Below are 17,810 nucleotides of genomic sequence, written 5' to 3'. Positions count from 1 at the left end.
ATGTGTTGTCAAATAGATGAAGTTGTTTTCTTAATTTGCAGTGTGTTGAGCTCTCTCAGCCACCGTAAAGGATATGTTGCTTTAATACTACAGTTTTTAATTAGTATATGATTCAAAATCGGATCTGCATTGTACACTTTTAATTATATATATATATATATATATATATATAGTGAGTATGTGGCTTGCCACATACTCACTACCCCTTTCATTATCTGTTTCCAAACTTCACCCGGGTTAACGATTGCTCTGCATTTAATTTAAATTAAATATTCATATTGTGACCTTGTAACCAGGGCGGGTGTGGCTCAGGAAGTAGAGTGGGTCGTCCACTAATTTGGAGGGGCGGCGGTTCGATCCGAGTCTCCCCATTCCACGCGCCTGAGAAGCTCTTCCCGCATCCCGATGTGTCAGAACAGGCACAGTCAGATCACATATCAGACAATAATATAAAACTCAGACGCAATAAATTTTCATCAGATTTTATTATCCTCCAATTTCAAGGCTTCACAGTAAAAATCCCCCCACAGGACAGATGTAAGGGTGTAAATAATTCAACAAACAAAAACATGAATCAAGAAATTCACTAGTAGCATCAATGTTTAACACTAGAGCGGCAACGATCTAGATGGTGACAGTTTTTTAGTGCGGCTGGATGGGGAGGGATGAGAGGGGCGGAGTTTGGGGAGATGGGTGAGGTGAAGTGATGTTTGGTAGCTGGGTGGGCGGGAGGTTCTAGGCGACCTCTTCCTCCCCATCTTCCTCGAACTCGCCCTCCTCAGTGGTGGCGTCCTGGTACTGCTGGTACTCTGACACCAGGTCGTTCATGTTGCTCTCAGCCTCGGTGAACTCCATCTCATCCATACCCTCGCCGGTGTACCAGTGGAGGAAAGCCTTACGACGGAACATGGCGGTGAACTGCTCGGAGATGCGCTTGAACAGCTCCTGGATGGCGGTGCTGTTGCCGATGAAAGTGGCCGCCATTTTGAGGCCGCGGGGCGGGATGTCACAGACGGCGGTCTTCACATTGTTTGGGATCCATTCAACGAAGTAGCTGCTGTTCTTGTTCTGCACATTCAACATCTGCTCGTCCACCTCCTTCATGGACATGCGGCCCCTGAACACTGCAGCTACGGTGAGGTAGCGGCCGTGGCGTGGGTCGCAGGCGGCCATCATGTTCTTGGCGTCGAACATCTGCTGGGTGAGCTCAGGCACGGACAGGGCGCGGTACTGCTGGCTGCCCCTGCTGGTGAGGGGGGCGAAACCTGGCATGAAGAAGTGGAGACGGGGGAAGGGCACCATGTTGACAGCCAGTTTACGGAGATCGGCGTTGAGCTGACCGGGGAAACGCAGGCAGGTGGTCACTCCGCTCATGGTGGCTGACACTAAATGGTTGAGATCTCCATAGGTGGGGGTGGTGAGTTTCAGCGTGCGGAAGCAGATGTCATAGAGAGCTTCATTGTCAATGCAGTAGGTCTCGTCAGTGTTCTCCACCAGCTGGTGGACGGAGAGGGTGGCGTTGTAGGGCTCCACCACAGTGTCGGACACCTTAGGAGAGGGCACCACGCTGAAGGTGTTCATGATACGGTCGGGGTACTCTTCACGGATTTTGCTGATGAGCAGGGTGCCCATGCCGGAGCCGGTACCACCACCCAGGGAGTGAGTGAGCTGGAAGCCCTGCAGGCAATCGCAGCCCTCTGCCTCTTTCCTCACCACTTCCATGACGGAATCCACCAGCTCGGCTCCCTCGGTGTAGTGGCCCTTGGCCCAGTTGTTCCCAGCTCCACTCTGGCCTACAGACAAAGAGTATTGCAATTTACTGAGCGGATGTTCGAATCACTGGCAGCCAAAAATTCATCATAGCTAAATTCCCACAGCTTACCAAAGACAAAGTTGTCAGGCCTGAAAATCTGCCCGAAGGGCCCGGACCGGACTGAATCCATGGTACCAGGCTCCAGGTCCACTAGGACGGCTCGGGGCACGTACTTTCCTCCTGAAATGGATCAACTGTGTCATTCTCATCCAGCACAGTGCATTCAATAAAAACCACAGACGTGTATGCAAATCATAAAGCGCAGTGGGAAAGCTGGGGAGATGAGACAGCATGAGATGAGCTCATTTTCCTTTGTGCGTTTTGTACTTGAATCCTACCTGAGGCCTCATTGTAATAGACGCTGATCCTGTCGAGCTGCAGATCGCTGTCTCCATGGTAGGAGCCAGTGGGATCAATGCCGTGCTCATCACTGATCACCTCCCAGAACTGAGAGAGAAAAACAAGGCGTGGCAGGGGGAGAGGGAGAGGCCGGTGTTCATTCAGACCAGGGTTGATACAAATAATTGAATATGCTGAAAATACACATAAACACACAACACAACCCCTGAAACAGCAACTATATTTAAACATGCCCTGCTGAACGCAGGGCACAAGCGCAGTGCATCAGTCTGAAAAGCAAAGTGTCTCTGGAGAAATCAAGCAGATGGCAGTAAATCTGATAAGCAGCCGGTGCTTTGATGCTATTAGAAAACACTGTATTTAACGAGGTCAAAAAACACTACATAATCGTGCCAATGTTAAAATACAACAATAGTCGATGTGTTTCAAACGGGAGAAATCAGCAGAAACTGGCTTGAAAAGAATCGTAGGTAGATAATAGGCCATGAATGTGGTGGGGGAGGGGCGGCTGATCCTATAGTGACACAGTGAGTTTGCATTACTAATACAGCCGCTCCTTACATAATCGTCTGAAGCACTTGACAAAAAGGGAGACGAATCAAATACCAATTTTAAATGCAATGGTCAAATTCAAATATTTTGCATCTCTTTCATGGATATTTTTTATCTATTGCACAAATCAATGCACACAATATATTTGTTTTGTTTTTTTTACTCCTGCAAAGAAAATCGGCGAGCAAATAAGTAATGATATTTTTTTTTAATACATTTTAAAAGCAGGAAGATTTAATAAGGCAAAGACACCGCGCTGTGCTTCTCTTTGAGAGATATCCAGGAGGATGGATTCGAGGCGTGCCTGCATGGATGGCTCTGCAGAATACTAAATCAAAAAAGGAACAAAGCAATGAAAGAGAAGAATCAGACAAATACCTTTGCTCCGATCTGGTTTCCGCACTGACCGGCTTGAAGGTGCACAATTTCCCGCATCTTGGTGATGTAGAGTCGAGGAGTCTTCGAGTAGGAGACGTGAGAGCGAATCGAGATCTAGGGGACGATTGCTACTGCGCTCGGTTTTGTAGTGAGGACGAGCTCAAACCGTGGCAGCGGTAGCTCGCAGAGGCACTTCCGCTGTCAGCAGAGGCTGCCACTGATATGTAAAGGCAGCTGCCTCTGTTGTCACACTGTTTGGCAGCTGCCACTGTTACCACACTGTCTGAGAGCAACTACAGCTGTCTGTGATTTATCCAATGAGGTATATACTGGTTGATGAAAGTTAATTAGATAGTTTGTTGGCTCTCGGGGGGTTGGACAAGGAAAGCTCCACATCTATCAGATCCGTATGATTGAAAATAATGTTGCTTTTGATGACAGATAGACATTCATAATACTATACAACAACACACCTTGAGATTGTCTCTACCGCGAGACCTAAAGCTGCTGCACTAAAGACAAGAAAAGGAAATACATTTTCGACTGATTTGCATATCTGCAGAAAAAGACCAGATATTGAATCAGATAAAGATATGCACAATAGGCTACATAAATATACATATGGGAATACCGGGATGTACAGATGGTAATGCAGTTACAGTGCAAAGTAATAAGGATGAAAACTTCTTTGAAAAAAAAACACATTATGTTATTTGTTCTGTGTCGCTGTTAGTAGTCTCAAGTGTGGCGCAGGCACATTTTATAAATACGCAGTAGACAAAAATTTAATAATTAACATGGCATGGACCCATAAAATGCTGAATAAATCTTAATTTAAATTAGTTGAAAGTAATATTTTCAGTAGAGAAAATATTTATTTGGGAATTCGGCCGTATTAAAATACAGTACATGCCTTGACAGGAAGTGGAAAAGAATAAAACAGAGGTGATATCGCGGTATCTGCCTTTACAAACCAGTGGCAGTTTCTATTGCCACCGGAAGTGCCCCTACGAGCTGCCGCTGCCACGATGTGAACTTGCTGCCACTCCGGTTTTGTTGCTCCCCCTCCAGAAGCTTCTACTGGGCTGAATCGATGGCGCAACCTGACGTCATCGCCATGGCAACCACAGACCGGAGGAGAGAAGGAGGAACCAGGAGCAGTAGTAATGGCGAAGAGGACGCGAGGAGGCGCATCGGTCGATCAGCGAGACTCCCATTATTCTCACGGACTGAGTGAACCCACGCACGCAAGCTCTCGTGCACGTACGTACGCACACAGCAAAAAGGGGCCACTGTAGCTGCGCACTTTAACCATCGAGGTCAGTGTTGTGCAGTTTTGACAGTGTTGCACATTGTAATGCACCATGAGCTCATCACTTTATTTCAGCCACGGATTGAAAGGACAAGAGCAGACACGTGCAAAATGAATCGACTTGAGTTTGAAGATTGCTTCTGTGCTGACTGTCCTTATCAGGGTTGTTTTGGTGCCAAGTGGTCTGCATGCTTGGATCAAACTGCAGACCCTCCAAATTAGTGCACTCACTCTACCTCTTAAATTTAAATGCAAGAGAAAATGATGAAATAACCAGGATTTGCAGCCAGATAAGACGACAGTGGGGTACACACTGGACAGGTCGCCGTTGTATCGCAGGGCCGACATACGGATACAAATAACTCTCATACCTACATTCAATTTAGAGTTTCCAATTATCCTGACCTGCATGTCTTTGGACTGTGGGAGAAAGCTGGAGTAGCTGGAGAACACCCCCACAGAAAGGCCTCAGCAAAACCAGGATTCAAACCAAAGACCCTATTGCCATGAGGCGAATAGAACTCAGTAGAGCCCATTCCTCCCCACCAGTTCCCCTATGGAATCACGTTTAAATTCACTAGATCCAGATATTTATTTGGATCTGCACCAAATTGCACCCACTCAAAAATATGAGTCCCCTAAACATGCCAGATTTTTCTTCTTTATCAAGATCCATGAATTATTCTTTGAGAAATCAAGGAAAATGTTGAAAACACCCTATCTCACAATGTTAAGGAAAGAGAATAAAAATCGAGATCGGCACCAAAATTGAATGAGTTCTTTCTTGACCCAAACTGCATCCGTCCACCAAGTTTTCTTGTAAATTTGTTTGCGCATGCCTCTAACAGACAGACAGATAAACCAACAGATAAACCAACAGACAAACAAGAAACATTCTCCACCCTAAGGACTAAAAGCTGCACATCACTCTACATTACTGACTGTTCACCTCTGAGTCAATGACAAACCTAAAATTAGATCCACCAAAAAAACGTGTAACAATCAGAATAACAAAAACCTGCTTCCACACTTCTTCTGACGCTGAGACTAAAATGTTCTCTGTGTTCTTTCATCTATTTTTGGCTGCAACATATTCAATACTTTGCTTTTCACAGATCTTTTTCCAGAAAAAAAAAAACATGTTCCTCTGGTTCCTCTTTTTGTATGCAAGTAAATATTCAAGATAAACACAGTGACATACAAGTAGTGTGACAAAACACTAAGAGGACTCAGGCGCAGGAGGCACAGGGACGTTTAAACAATCTATTATTTAAAGTTAGTGTACTATTTGACAAATATTCTACAGAACAGTTAATCAAAATGTTCAAGAACATTGTGGATTTAAAGTGATTGAAGTGTTTTAAGCATGTAATGAGAAAATTCATGAGTAAACGATTTTTAAATGTTTTTTTCCCGTCAATTATAGTATTGTATCAATATTATTTAATAATCACATATATATCATCACATATATATTTATCATAATATATGAATAAATAAATGATAATATAATCACATGTTCATAAAATCCACGATAATGAAATCTTACAGATTATGAGTGAATTGATATTGATAAAAATTAAATAAACGAAAAAACTAATTACATAAAGGGATGGGCTGACAAGACAAGACAAGCTTGTGTTACTCTTAAAATGATCTGTTCACCCAAAATTAAAAGGAACATCTTCTCACATCAGTTTGGTTCAATAATCTCTGATATTTCTACCTCCAACAGAACATTTTAAGTAAATGTAATTCAATAGTTTTGCTCACAGCATTGAAATTTTACATTTAAAAAGTCAAGCCGCAGAATTCTCTTTTTAGAATCAGTGTTTCTTTTACTTTGGATCAGTCATTTAATGTAAAACTACAAACTATAGTCTGGCAATGATGAATCATTAGTCCATGAGAGTGGTTCCCTGTAATTATATAGATTATTTTCTTGATCTGAAAAATTAGTTCACAGTGTACTGTTGCTATGATGAAGTCTGTGGCTGCTCTGAGCTGGTTTATCCTGTTCAGGTGGAACCTCACCTACAAGAAGACAGAAACCACCCGAAAACCGCTGGAGAGCAGTGCAGCAATGTTACACTTACACTCACTTCACCGATGCAAGCAATCAGCTGCAGCATTTAGTTTTCACCCGAACACATACTTTGTTTAAATGGTCAGTGGCCAAACCTGTTGGAATCGATAAACAGCCTGAGGGGTTTGTCAGTGTGCAGCCCCCGAGCTGTTGACATGGACGTCAACACTGAAACATTCCCATTCGTATCCAGAATGGTTGCATTCCGAAACATGCACCAAGTTACTGACCAGTTTTAAGCGCTCCAAAAAAGCTGACCAATGGGGTTTTATTTCCTGTTCCCTTGCTCCGCCACATACAGTGTGTCTCACTCTGCCACATGATTTAAGTTACTCCCACCGAAGTCATGCACAGGAAAACCAAGAGCATTAGCTGCTTTGTGTGAAGGACAATAGAGAGGTGGTTGGTGCGCTGTGAAGCTCTCGTGAGGCAAGTTTTGACGAGGTATTCTGTGTTATGGTGTAATAGAGGAATCATTAAGGGCGTCTGCTGCTGTGAACCGTGGATTAACGTCAACTGTACATGACGAGGGGTCGATCATGTCACTGCCGGAGGAGGACCTGACGTGCCCCGTGTGCTGCGACATCTTCACGGACCCGGTCCTGCTGTCATGCAGCCACAGCTTCTGCAGGATCTGTCTGAAGCGCTGCTGGGACACGTGTTTACGTGAGTGTCCGGTGTGCAGGAAAAGAGCCACCAAGTCCAATCCCCCCACCAACCTGGCTCTGAAAAACGTCTGTGAGGCTCTGCTGCAGGTCAGGAGCCATGCGTCCGTGGCACTGGAGGATAAGACGAACTGTACCCTGCACGGGGAGAGGTTGAAACTGTTCTGTCTGGTCGACCAGCAGGCAATCTGTGTTGTGTGTCAGTCGTCTAAACTTCACAAGACCCACGACTGCTCGCCAATAGAAGAGGCCGTGCTGGATTGTAAGGTAAGGGGAAGAAAAGTAAATTGTTTTTGTTTCTCTGTTGCGTTTCAACTGCTCAACTGAATGTTGTTTTGGTGGACATGAAGTATTTACAGTAACACCTACAGACAGAATGCTGCTCCACAAGTCTGTCCTGATAATCAGCGCTGTTAACTTTTAGTGATCAATGCAGGCCTAAGATTTCCACGGTACTTCCACCTGATCTCTGTCTCACTCTGCAGGATGAACTTGCTTTAACCCTCAAACTCTTGCAAGAGAAAGTGGACAGCCTCATAGAAATTCAGCGGACCTCCAAGGATATGTCAAAGTACATCAAGGTATAAATTGTGATGAGAGATGTCCTACACGTGTCTCATGAATACAAAAAAACCCTAATTTGCAATAATCTCTCGTAGAATCAGGCGCTAGAAACGCAGAGACTGATCAGGAGCCATTTTGAGCAGCTGCGTCAGGAGCTCTGTCAGGAGGAGTCGGCCAGATTAGCAGCTGTGAAGCAAGAAGAAGAGGAGAAGATCACGGGGATGAAGGATAAGATCAAGGAACTGTCCGCAGAAGTGCTGTCCCTCACAGAGACCATCTCCGTCATACAGGAGCAGCTGCAAGAAGAGGATATGGTTCTGCTGAAGGTCGGCACACTCTTCTTTACTCAAGCGTTTTTATTGTGTTTCCCAAAACGTGACACTGTTTTATTATTTTTCCAGAATTTTAAAGCCACCCAGGACAGGTAGGTGAAAAAAAATATGTTTACACGCTTTTCTTGTGTTTATGTGTGTTAGCTGTGACATTTTCTCAGCGTAATATATATCTGCTGTTACGACAGAAGCAAAAGCATTGAGCTTGGTTCAGACAACATGTCTGGATTACTGATTGACGTGACCAATCATCTCTGCAACCTCAAGTACAGAGTGTGGGAGAAAATGCTGGACCACATTGATTACAGTAAGTTTATTCAATTTGATTTTCCTCAGTGTAGGAAGCGTTAAAAGAGCAGAATTATAAATGGCCATTGCTCATTTCCTGTGTTTTAGCTCCAGTGACTTTGGACCCAAACACAGCGCACCCCTGCCTCATCCTGTCTGACAGCCTCACTTCCCTCCACTACGTAAAGCAGTCCTGCTGTTGCCCTGACAACCCAGAGCGCTTCCACATTAGTGCTGAAGTGGTAGCCATGACTCCGCTTGGTTCAGGAAGTCACCATTGGGTTGTGGAGACAGGAAGTAATCAGGACTGGCTTCTGGGCGTGGCTTCTCTGTCTATGCCCAGGAACACTGAGGTCTCCGCTCGGCCCGAAAATGGCTTCTGGACTTTGTGCTTCCGGGACGGAGAGTTCAGGGCGATGACGTCCCCGCCCACCCCGCTGACACTCTCAAGGACACCAAAACAAATCAAAGTGCAACTGGATTACAACAAAGGGACAGTGTCTTTTCTTGACCCCGCTGACAACACAGTCATTTGTGTATTTACCCACACGTTCACCGAAACTTTACTTCCATATTTTTACACACAGAGCAGTCATCCACTTAAAATAATGCCAGAGAAGGTACTTGTCACAATGTTGCGTCAATAACTGACTGAATGAATAACTTGTTGTGAAAAAAACACCACCTGAGGCCAGAGATGAAATGGTTTGGTTGTCATGGTAATGTCTTTCACGGACGACAAGGAAAATATTCTTTATCTGAATCATTTTGCTGCTTCCAAAGCTTTGGCTCTAGTCAGCTCAGTTTGACATTTTGGGAAAGAGCTAGCCAGGCTCTTTTCAAGGGTCCGCCCTACATCACCTCTGAAACGCCCTCATTAACACATTATATTTAGTTTTTTAAATAACACGAAGCACTTTTTAATAGCAGATTTCCAAAGTTATGTGCATACATAAAAACAGAGTATCGCAAAAAGACATGAAAAAGTGACAGTTACGGAAAAGAAAAGAATAAAAGGGAAAATTATAGATATGTATGTAACAATAATAAAATAAAGAACAAGGGTACAAAAACTGAAGTGCACAATCCGCTGTTCAGCAGGGGTAAGTGGTTGGGGCATGTAACTTCCCTGAATCTCCGATGCCTTGCAACCTGCCCTGCAGACAACCCTCCTGTAACATGAAAAACTGCTTTAAAAGTGGTGTGCGGGGTATTTTCTTACCTTCGGAGAGATCTGTGTTCGCCCAGTTTCCAGTCTTCATGCTAAGCTAACATAAACTTCCCCTATGCACTGTAGCTATGAGGGTGATGTATTAATATTTTGCATATTCCATATTAAGTTGGACTGGGATAGAGGAGAGTTTTCTAACCTCTCCAGCATCATGCACCTTAGGAAATGGAATCATATCATGCATGAAACACACATGCAAACTTGTTTCACTATTCCAGTGAGGGACACTCATTGACATAACCCCTAACCATCACAAATACATGCCTTACAAAAGTCTAACTTTCACACTTACCCTAAAACTCAAGTCTTAACCCTCAAAAACCTGTCCCTACACACATGTGGGGACCTCAACCTTCAGAGTCCCCATGGATCAGTGTGCATTCCTGGTTTGAGTCCCCACCAGGATATAAAAACTAACAACCACACACGCACATACCTCATTTGTGTAGTTGCATGTTTGGATTTCCAGTTAAATTCCAGCTTCATGAAGTGTCATTCACTTCAAGTGAAGTAACATTTCACTGGTGAAAAGGTGTTTTATTCTGGAGGGATTTAATATGGTATGAGTTTATTAGTCTACTTGTACACATGGTGGCGCCAAAGCCAAGCAAGTATTTTTGAAGGATTTCCATACAGTTGAGACAGCAGCTTTGAAACCAGCAAACTTATTGTAATAAGAGAAAATTATTTTAAAGAACAAAATCATTAAATATTAAACATGAAATAAAAAAATGATTCCCTCTTGTTTCATCATAATTCCAGTGTATTGTAAGATATATTTACATATTATCTTTTGCAATAAAACCACTACCCAGCATAAAAACACATTCAGTTAAACTTAATCATAGAAGTATAGAGAAATTAAATCAATGAAAATCTCTGTGCTTATTATTGTAATATATCTCAAGAATTTAGATTTTGCTCAGGTGTGATCTTGTTATTCGCTGCAGTGACACGGGAGCAACACTTCTTAACGCAGGTGTCAGAGAGGAAAGGCACCTTCTTCAGACGACCCAGGTAAACAAGCGGCTGGATGGTGCTGCTGATGTTGAGGAAGGCGAAGCCCACGGGCTGCACGTAGCAGCGGAACACATCAGGGGAGTAGTAGTCTTCGAAGGGGAACAGTGCCACAGGGGGCAGGTAGTTAAAAACAATAATACAGAGGATGGACAGCACCATCTTGAACGCTTTCCTCTTCATAGGCTGCATCTCATCTTTTCCTGCACCGCGGGATCTTTTCAGAGCCCACAGGATGCTCACGTTACACATAACCATCCAGGTAAATGTTGCCAGGATCTCACCCGTGAACACCTTCTCAAAGTTGGGGAGGCCTCCCACAGTCTTAGCAGCCGAATAGGCAAAGGTGAGGCAGAGCACCAGAACCGAGAGGCTCAACCTGTACTTGATGTGCTTGAGCTGCCCAAACTGAATCGGCATGAGCACGGCCACAAAGCGATCCAGGCAGATGCAGGACAGAAACAAGGGGCCGCTGGTGTCTTTCACGCCGTAGGAGAACTTGAGGGCGGACCACACCCCCTTGCTCTGCCAGTGGTAAAGGTTAATGAAGCTGAGGGGGGGCATGGTGCTGAAGTAGAAATCCATGAAGGCCAGGCAGCCAAGGAATATGTCCGAAGTGGAGGGTTCTTTGCGATCGCGGATGAGGACTGCGAGGACAAGTAGGTTGGCAGGGATCCCTATGAAGACATTGATGCACTGAAGGGTCAGGTCAAAGAGGATGCCCTCTACCTGATCATCGCACTCATCGAACACACTGAAGGGTTTCACTGTGGCATTGATGCCACCGGTGGTATTGAGTTGAGGGAATTGTGTCGGGGCAGAGGTCACGTTGAGAGACGAGGACACATTGCTCTCCATGTTACTTCAACTGCGCAAACCAGGACTCTGATGGGAGAACAACAAGAAGGTGGAAAGGTTTTACTTAATCTTGCCTCTGCACCAGAAACAGAGGGAGACATTATGCTTTTCTTGTTGTCCGTCTGTACGTCCCATTCTTGTGAACATGATATCTCAAGAATGCTTTGAGGGAATTTAAGTTTGACCAGTTCACGCTTGGACTCAAAAATGAACTGATAAGTTTGATTATTTCATCCAGTCATCTCAAAAAGGCTGTTATTCATTAGAATCACTGTTTTAATCTGCTGGGAGGTGAATTCCCAGAAGAGTTGAACTAGTTACAGAATAAAGTGAGATATTTCCCAGAGAGAACAGACATGTTACAAACACCATCAGGGCTTCTCCTCAGGCTGTTATCATGTTATTGTGCCTGTGTGTGGACTCTCCTCTGGGAAACACGACTCCCTGCATTGAGGGACATGTAACTCACTTAAGGGAATCATGATAAAAGCTCCACCCTTTCACAGCAGAATAAAAAGGGCAGCTAATCCCAAACTAAAATGGCAAAGTTCATCTTCTGCACATAGACAAGACTACTGTTTGTAAGGGCAGTGGAAATTTGATGATTTCCTGGAGCCCTTAAAAGCCTGCATCTGACATTTATTTATACCTAAAGCTAATTTCTGAGCAGAAAAAGGACGATAACCTGGAAAATAAATCTAATAGTGGCTGGATTGATGGAATAATGACTGGAGTCAGAAATCAAGCAAACCATCATATGTGTCCTGGGCTTTGAAGTCTGTGTCTTTGGCTCTTACCACGAATGGAAGATCTTTTTTACAAATCTTTTGCAGTTTTTTCCCCGAATGTCAAGTTCTGTTCTAAGCTCTGGGACTATTTACAGCTGTTCTGAGTCAGGCTGAATTACACGACCTCTTTGAAAATGTGAGAGTGCTCGCATGCGATGCACCTGAGCCGCCTCCAGTGAAGGGACTGTTGAAGCCAGAGGCTGTGATCGTTCCTTGTACAACCATCAAGGGGCCTATTCTGGTTAAATGTGGACCTTTGTTCCCTGCGCTCCCTCTGTGGATGGTGTTTCTCATCTACCTCTGCTGTCGACTCCACCTCAGGCCACACACACACACACACACGCACACACACACGCACACACACTCCTGTGGGACTTATCATCTTTGACAAAGATGCTTCTCCCTGGAGATGGAGACTTAATCAATGTTCTTTAGACATATATTGAAATCTAAATAGAAGTAACACAACACTACAAACTTGTTTTGGAAGATTTAATTAGCTGCTAAATACTAAATAAACACATTTAACCACATTTTGAGTTTCTAGTCTGAAAAAACAATTTGTTTCAACTTACTTGTTATCTTTTGTTAAATGCATATTTTCCCATTCAGTACTGAAGTTGTAAACATTTTTTCGTAAATTTTCAATTGATTGATCACAGTGATTATATATACTGTATATATAAATACATATCATCTTCTTGTTTCCCTTTATTAGTGGCACAAAATGTTTCATGAAGCTTATTTATTTAGAGTTTTAGTTAATTTTATTTGTATTTTACATGTTTTGAATCTTTCAGCTGTTTAATGATCAGAAAAATCATTTGATACTACTATCTTTGTGGCTTTTGTAAAATAGGTTACGCTACAATATAGATGTTTTAATGCAGGCTTTTTAATGCAACTATTTTAGTGCTAAAATACATTAAATACTCCCATTCTATTGATTACTCATTGAATCTACCATTCACCATTTTCACTTTAGTCAATTGTAAAGGTGTCTATCTTAGATTTGAAGTGCCTTGAGATAATGTATGTCGCCATTTGGCGTTATACAACTATAATTTCATTGAACTGAATACGACCGAAGCAATGCCAATTAAATTGAGATGAGCGACTGACATGAAGAACAATTTACAAAAGACTTATTAACCTCTGGAGCTTTGTAAAAACAATAAAACATGTTGGTTTTACTCACCTGTGTTGGAATATTTGTTGTTAGTGCGACGCAGCGTCTTAAAACATCAGTGGGTATTTCAGTGGTTCATTTATAACTTATATGGAGTGTCATGGATTTGACGCTGACCAGGAGGGGAGGATCTCCTGGATTTTTTGATGCCATGGGAATAACCAGTCTCCCAGTTGAAGGCTGTTTGTCAAAATGCCTCCGTGGATCCTCCTCCTCCTCCGCGTATTAAATAAAAAAGGAGAATAGCTGATGCTGACGATTTAGTATTGAACTGTATCTCCTGGGTTTTCTATTTTAAGTGGATTCAGGGGGCCCTTGTGGGATCGTTCTGGTGATGCTGTGGGTTTATATGTGTCATCCGTACTCAGCCCTTCATCCCCATCTACTCCTTACCGGAGAAGCTGAGCCCAGGTACACTATAGAACAGTATCCATGAGTAATTTCCCCTGGTCTCTTGTTTTCTTTGTTTTATAAAATTTTTCAATGCCTGCGATGAAAAATAAAAGCCCCTTTGCTCTGTCTCACTCATGCATGTGAAGGAAATCACAGTGGAGAATCCCTCTGAAGTTTACATCACTTAACAACTGCAGGTGGGAAGAGCTGTGTGAGTGTGCGGAGCCTGTGTGCGAGCATGTGTGGTCGCAGGGTGTGTTGGGATTGATTGTTTCACAGCGGTGGTTCGTTGAGCTTCTGCTCGGGCGCGTCGAACTGAATGTTCTGTTCCCATCTGAGTACAAAGACAAAACCCACATCGATCTGTTGTCTTTTTGATGTGTAAATCACCAGAGAGAGAGAGAGACTCCGAGCGCAGGATGCTGTAATGTGGTTGCTCTATCTCTTTGTAGTGCAGGGGGCAGTAGTGGTCTGCTCTTCATGTTCAGCGTTTGACGAGGACCACAGGGTCTCACTGACATGATATTTACTCTTTATGAAATTCTCCAGGAGCGTCAGAGATCTGTCAGGTTTACTTTCACCTCCTTCCAACCAAATGAAACTTCTCACAGTTTCACACATGTATTTTGTTTTAAATACATTAAAAGTTCTCCTATCCAAACAGGTGCTGAGCTTTGGACATCCTTGTCTCTATGTAGCAGCTGCAGCTCTTTTCTCTTATTCTCCAGGTTTTTCTCTTTCTGTAGACATTTCTCATTATTTCTCTACCTGCTTAGTTGGGTTTTTTATTACCAAATTAAAATATAAACTTGACAAAAGCCTGTCTGCGCTGCCGAGGCAAGTAATGGAACATACATCTAACACAGTTCGGAGTAAAACGTACTTATCCAGGGGAGAATGTGTTTATGAGGAATCAAACGAATGAGACAAAATGCACAAAACGTCAATATAACATCATTAGGATTAAAGCAAGAACAATGTGTTTATAGAAAAAAGCACAAGGAAACTGGACATATTCTGGGCTGCTTCATTGGTTCATATAATTGTAGCAGAGTTGAGTCACGTCTTACATAAACACGTAGTGCTTTGTCTCCCCCTTTCTCTTATTCTCTGTCTCAGATGTTCTAATGTTATAGCAGGAGGCAGCTTACTCTATGTCAGTGGTCGCCAACCCGTCGATCGCGATCTACCGGTCGATCTCCCAGTCTTCACTGTTGACCCCCCGAATCAAAACGCTGGAGTGCTTTTACTTTGAAACGGGTTCGGAAAGTGTTGTAAATACATTTGTGTCATAAACAGATAAACATTGTGGTTCACAGCAGAATAAAAAGAGAAAATGATCTTACCTGAGTTTTAATGTTTATCTGATGAATTTATGTCCCAAACAAATGGTTGCAACACTTTCTGTATGCCTTTTCAAAATTAAAGCGATCCAGCGTTTCTGTTAATGGAATCCATTCCCTTGTTTGATGCATGGCTTCATACTGTGTAGTACTGGTATTTATTTGAGTAGAAGGGTACGGAAGCGTATTGCATTCACTTGAAAAAAAAAAAAAAAGCTCTGTTTTTCTGAGATAATTTTCTCGGAAATTCCCGAGATGATTATCTCAGAAAAACATTTTTTTTTTTCAAGTGAATGCAATACGCTTCCATACAAGGGACTTCTTTCATACAAGGCAATACTCCTATTTGTGGCCATATTCAAATCAAAGCCTATATGTAAAACATTGTGCTGCAGTAGCAGCTCCTCTGCAGAACATGTCGTGGAACTGAGAAGTTAATTTGAATATTGTGCATTGAATAGAAAAAGTTGCACAACTGCCTCTTTGTGTATATTTATTTCTTGTACATTCAGCCTTTAACAGAAATTGCAAAAAATAATAAATATGACCCTCCTAAGTGGGTTTTTTGGAAGATATCAGGGTGGTAGATCTCGGCTTACGTTTGGAATTGAAAAGTGATCTTGGGCTCGTAAAGGTTGGTGACCACTGCTCTATGTGGTATCAGCCAGGATGAAACATTATCACATATAATCCTGCAGGGTTCAACATGCCAAAACCAAAATTATAATATGAGACGTTACTGATACTATGCAGAAACCACCCGCACACACTGGACAGCCAGATAGTGATTATAACCCTGCTGGTGTAGCCAGAAGCATTGAGTATTGTTTTCAACAGTGTGTGAGCGTGGGTGCTTGGACGGATTTTCAGAGGGTATCTCCAGATGATTAACTTTTGGAGCTGATCAGTCAAAGGTCAAATGTCAAAGTTAACACTTATATGGTCTTAAAGACACATTTTCCCAAAAGCTTTTTATATATTACAATATAAAAAGTCTGCATTGTTGGATTGGGATATATATGCAGCATGTGCATGTATCACCCTTCCTGTGCTTCAAAATCTGTGTGGGCCAATAAAGAACGTAACTACTTATAAATGTTGAGTCATATTAAAAAGATGAATTCCTTTGTTTAACATATCTACTGCATGTATTCATTGTTAGCATGACCGTCCACATTACGGATATGCCAGACATCTGTAGATATTTGGCTCCGGCCTTGAAAGAGATGCAGCAAACCCACTAACCCACTCCTACACAAATACACACAATGCCTGTACTTGTTGTTGCACACATGACATTAGTGTTGAAGTGACATCTACTTATATTAGAACACGATCAAAAGTCCAAATCAGTTTCACAATAAATCTTTGATAGCAGTAATTGTGAAAACATAAGTAATGTGTTTTTCCTCAGAAACACAGTGTCAGTGAACGCAGCCTGAAAAAAAATCAGACTGAAGATTGCTGCTGAAGTGAGCGGCTCATCTGTGGAGCTGTATCCTTTGTTGTCCTGTTCTTAATTGGTATCGTATGTCAACAAGCAAAAATAAATCTGTGATTTTCTAAGTATTGAAGGTAAAGTATCTCATATGTTCAGATACAAACACAAAACAATATTGCACAATGCTTCTTTGCTTTTTGGGCCCTTTTCTGTCATTTCTCTCTAGCGGTTGTGCAGAGACGGAATTGGCTGCGGAAGCAACCTACGTGCGTCATGGCAGTCGGGATGAGGAGAGTTAGAATTGGAAACAGGACTGAAACTTCTCTGTGAAAACACGCACCCTGGAGAAACTGTCATCAATCAAAAAACGTTTTACGTCTCAGACAGGTGAAAGTAGAGAGGCGAGGCAAAGAGAGAATGGGACAGAGAAAGAGAGAAAAATATGGTGGCCCTGAGAGGTCAACACACCACAATTAAAAAAACATGTGCAAAGAGACAAAACACATGCAAATAGAGAAAACATCAACCTACTAATTCCGCAAACGTCTGTCTGCCTGTACGTCTGTATGTGGAACGCATATCTCCCAAACTATTAATCTAATTGACTTAACACTTGACATGCGTGTTGCCCAAGAAAGTGCAAAGCAGAGTTTTGTGCGATTTGGAAATGTGATACGTTCAATATTAATAATATTGAGTGAACAAGTGACCAGCGCTCTATAGCACTCAGTGTGTGTGTGTGTGTGTGTCTTCATTCTGTTCCTGAAGGCTTCACATCGAGCTGAATTACAGATCTTTTATTTTGAAAAGTTGTGAACTTGAGTCTGAACATTGTGTCAACATGCAATGTATGACAAAAGGGCACTAATTAAGTAAATCACTCAAACGTACATGTAAAAACAGAAATAAAGCAAATTCAGTTATATTTTGTGAAAAACATTGACTTTAAAATGATTGCAGATAAACCCGGGAGGTTGAACACAAAGCTTTCTAACTTCACTCTGCACCACAGACTGTTTTTGAACACTGAGGGATAGTAAACATAGTGCACGTGTGGTCGGATTGAGGAAGATGTTTTCTTCATTTGCATGTAAGTTGCAGTATGTTGAGCCTTCAGGGTCACCGTAGAAAAAAAAGCAGTAGAAGGGAGAAAGGTGTTAAATTATATCTGATATACAGTATGTCGTCTTTTTTCCAAAT

The 17,810-nt window shown here is 42.6% G+C and overlaps 3 protein-coding genes across 4 annotated transcripts; 1 reads left to right on the top strand and 2 right to left on the bottom strand.

Moving 5' to 3' along the window:
- Nucleotides 1-707: 707 nt before the first annotated feature.
- Nucleotides 708-3,275, bottom strand: tubb4bl (tubulin, beta 4B class IVb-like). Its single transcript, XM_034592777.1, has 4 exons — nucleotides 3,104-3,275; nucleotides 2,152-2,260; nucleotides 1,883-1,993; nucleotides 708-1,793 (listed from the first exon to the last, which is right to left on the bottom strand). Exons 1-4 carry the CDS (start codon nucleotides 3,158-3,160, stop codon nucleotides 736-738), a joined length of 1,335 nt encoding a protein of 444 aa, XP_034448668.1. The 5' UTR covers nucleotides 3,161-3,275; the 3' UTR covers nucleotides 708-735.
- A 2,955-nt stretch (nucleotides 3,276-6,230) lies between these two features.
- Nucleotides 6,231-9,765, top strand: LOC117766067 (nuclear factor 7, brain). The gene is made up of 7 exons (XM_034592776.1): nucleotides 6,231-7,433; nucleotides 7,652-7,747; nucleotides 7,826-8,056; nucleotides 8,132-8,154; nucleotides 8,251-8,369; nucleotides 8,459-9,015; nucleotides 9,112-9,765. The coding sequence occupies exons 1-6, from the start codon at nucleotides 7,041-7,043 to the stop codon at nucleotides 8,995-8,997; spliced, it is 1,401 nt and encodes a 466-aa protein (XP_034448667.1). The 5' UTR covers nucleotides 6,231-7,040; the 3' UTR covers nucleotides 8,998-9,015; nucleotides 9,112-9,765.
- Nucleotides 9,766-9,908: 143 nt separating this feature from the next.
- Nucleotides 9,909-15,206, bottom strand: LOC117766069 (G-protein coupled receptor 183-like). 2 transcript variants are annotated; one of them, XM_034592778.1, is made up of 2 exons: nucleotides 15,173-15,206; nucleotides 9,909-11,483 (listed from the first exon to the last, which is right to left on the bottom strand). In XM_034592778.1, exon 2 carries the CDS (start codon nucleotides 11,454-11,456, stop codon nucleotides 10,485-10,487), a length of 972 nt encoding a protein of 323 aa, XP_034448669.1. In that variant the 5' UTR covers nucleotides 11,457-11,483; nucleotides 15,173-15,206; the 3' UTR covers nucleotides 9,909-10,484. The 2 variants fall into 2 exon arrangements, with proteins under 2 accessions (XP_034448669.1, XP_034448670.1); XM_034592779.1 differs by lacking the exon at nucleotides 15,173-15,206 and adding an exon at nucleotides 14,978-15,037.
- Nucleotides 15,207-17,810: the final 2,604 nt, after the last annotated feature.

This window comes from Hippoglossus hippoglossus, chromosome 8 (genome assembly GCF_009819705.1).
Source record: "Hippoglossus hippoglossus isolate fHipHip1 chromosome 8, fHipHip1.pri, whole genome shotgun sequence".
In the NCBI taxonomy this organism is placed as follows: Eukaryota; Metazoa; Chordata; class Actinopteri; order Pleuronectiformes; family Pleuronectidae; genus Hippoglossus; species Hippoglossus hippoglossus.
This window is presented reverse-complemented; position numbering and strand designations above follow the sequence as displayed.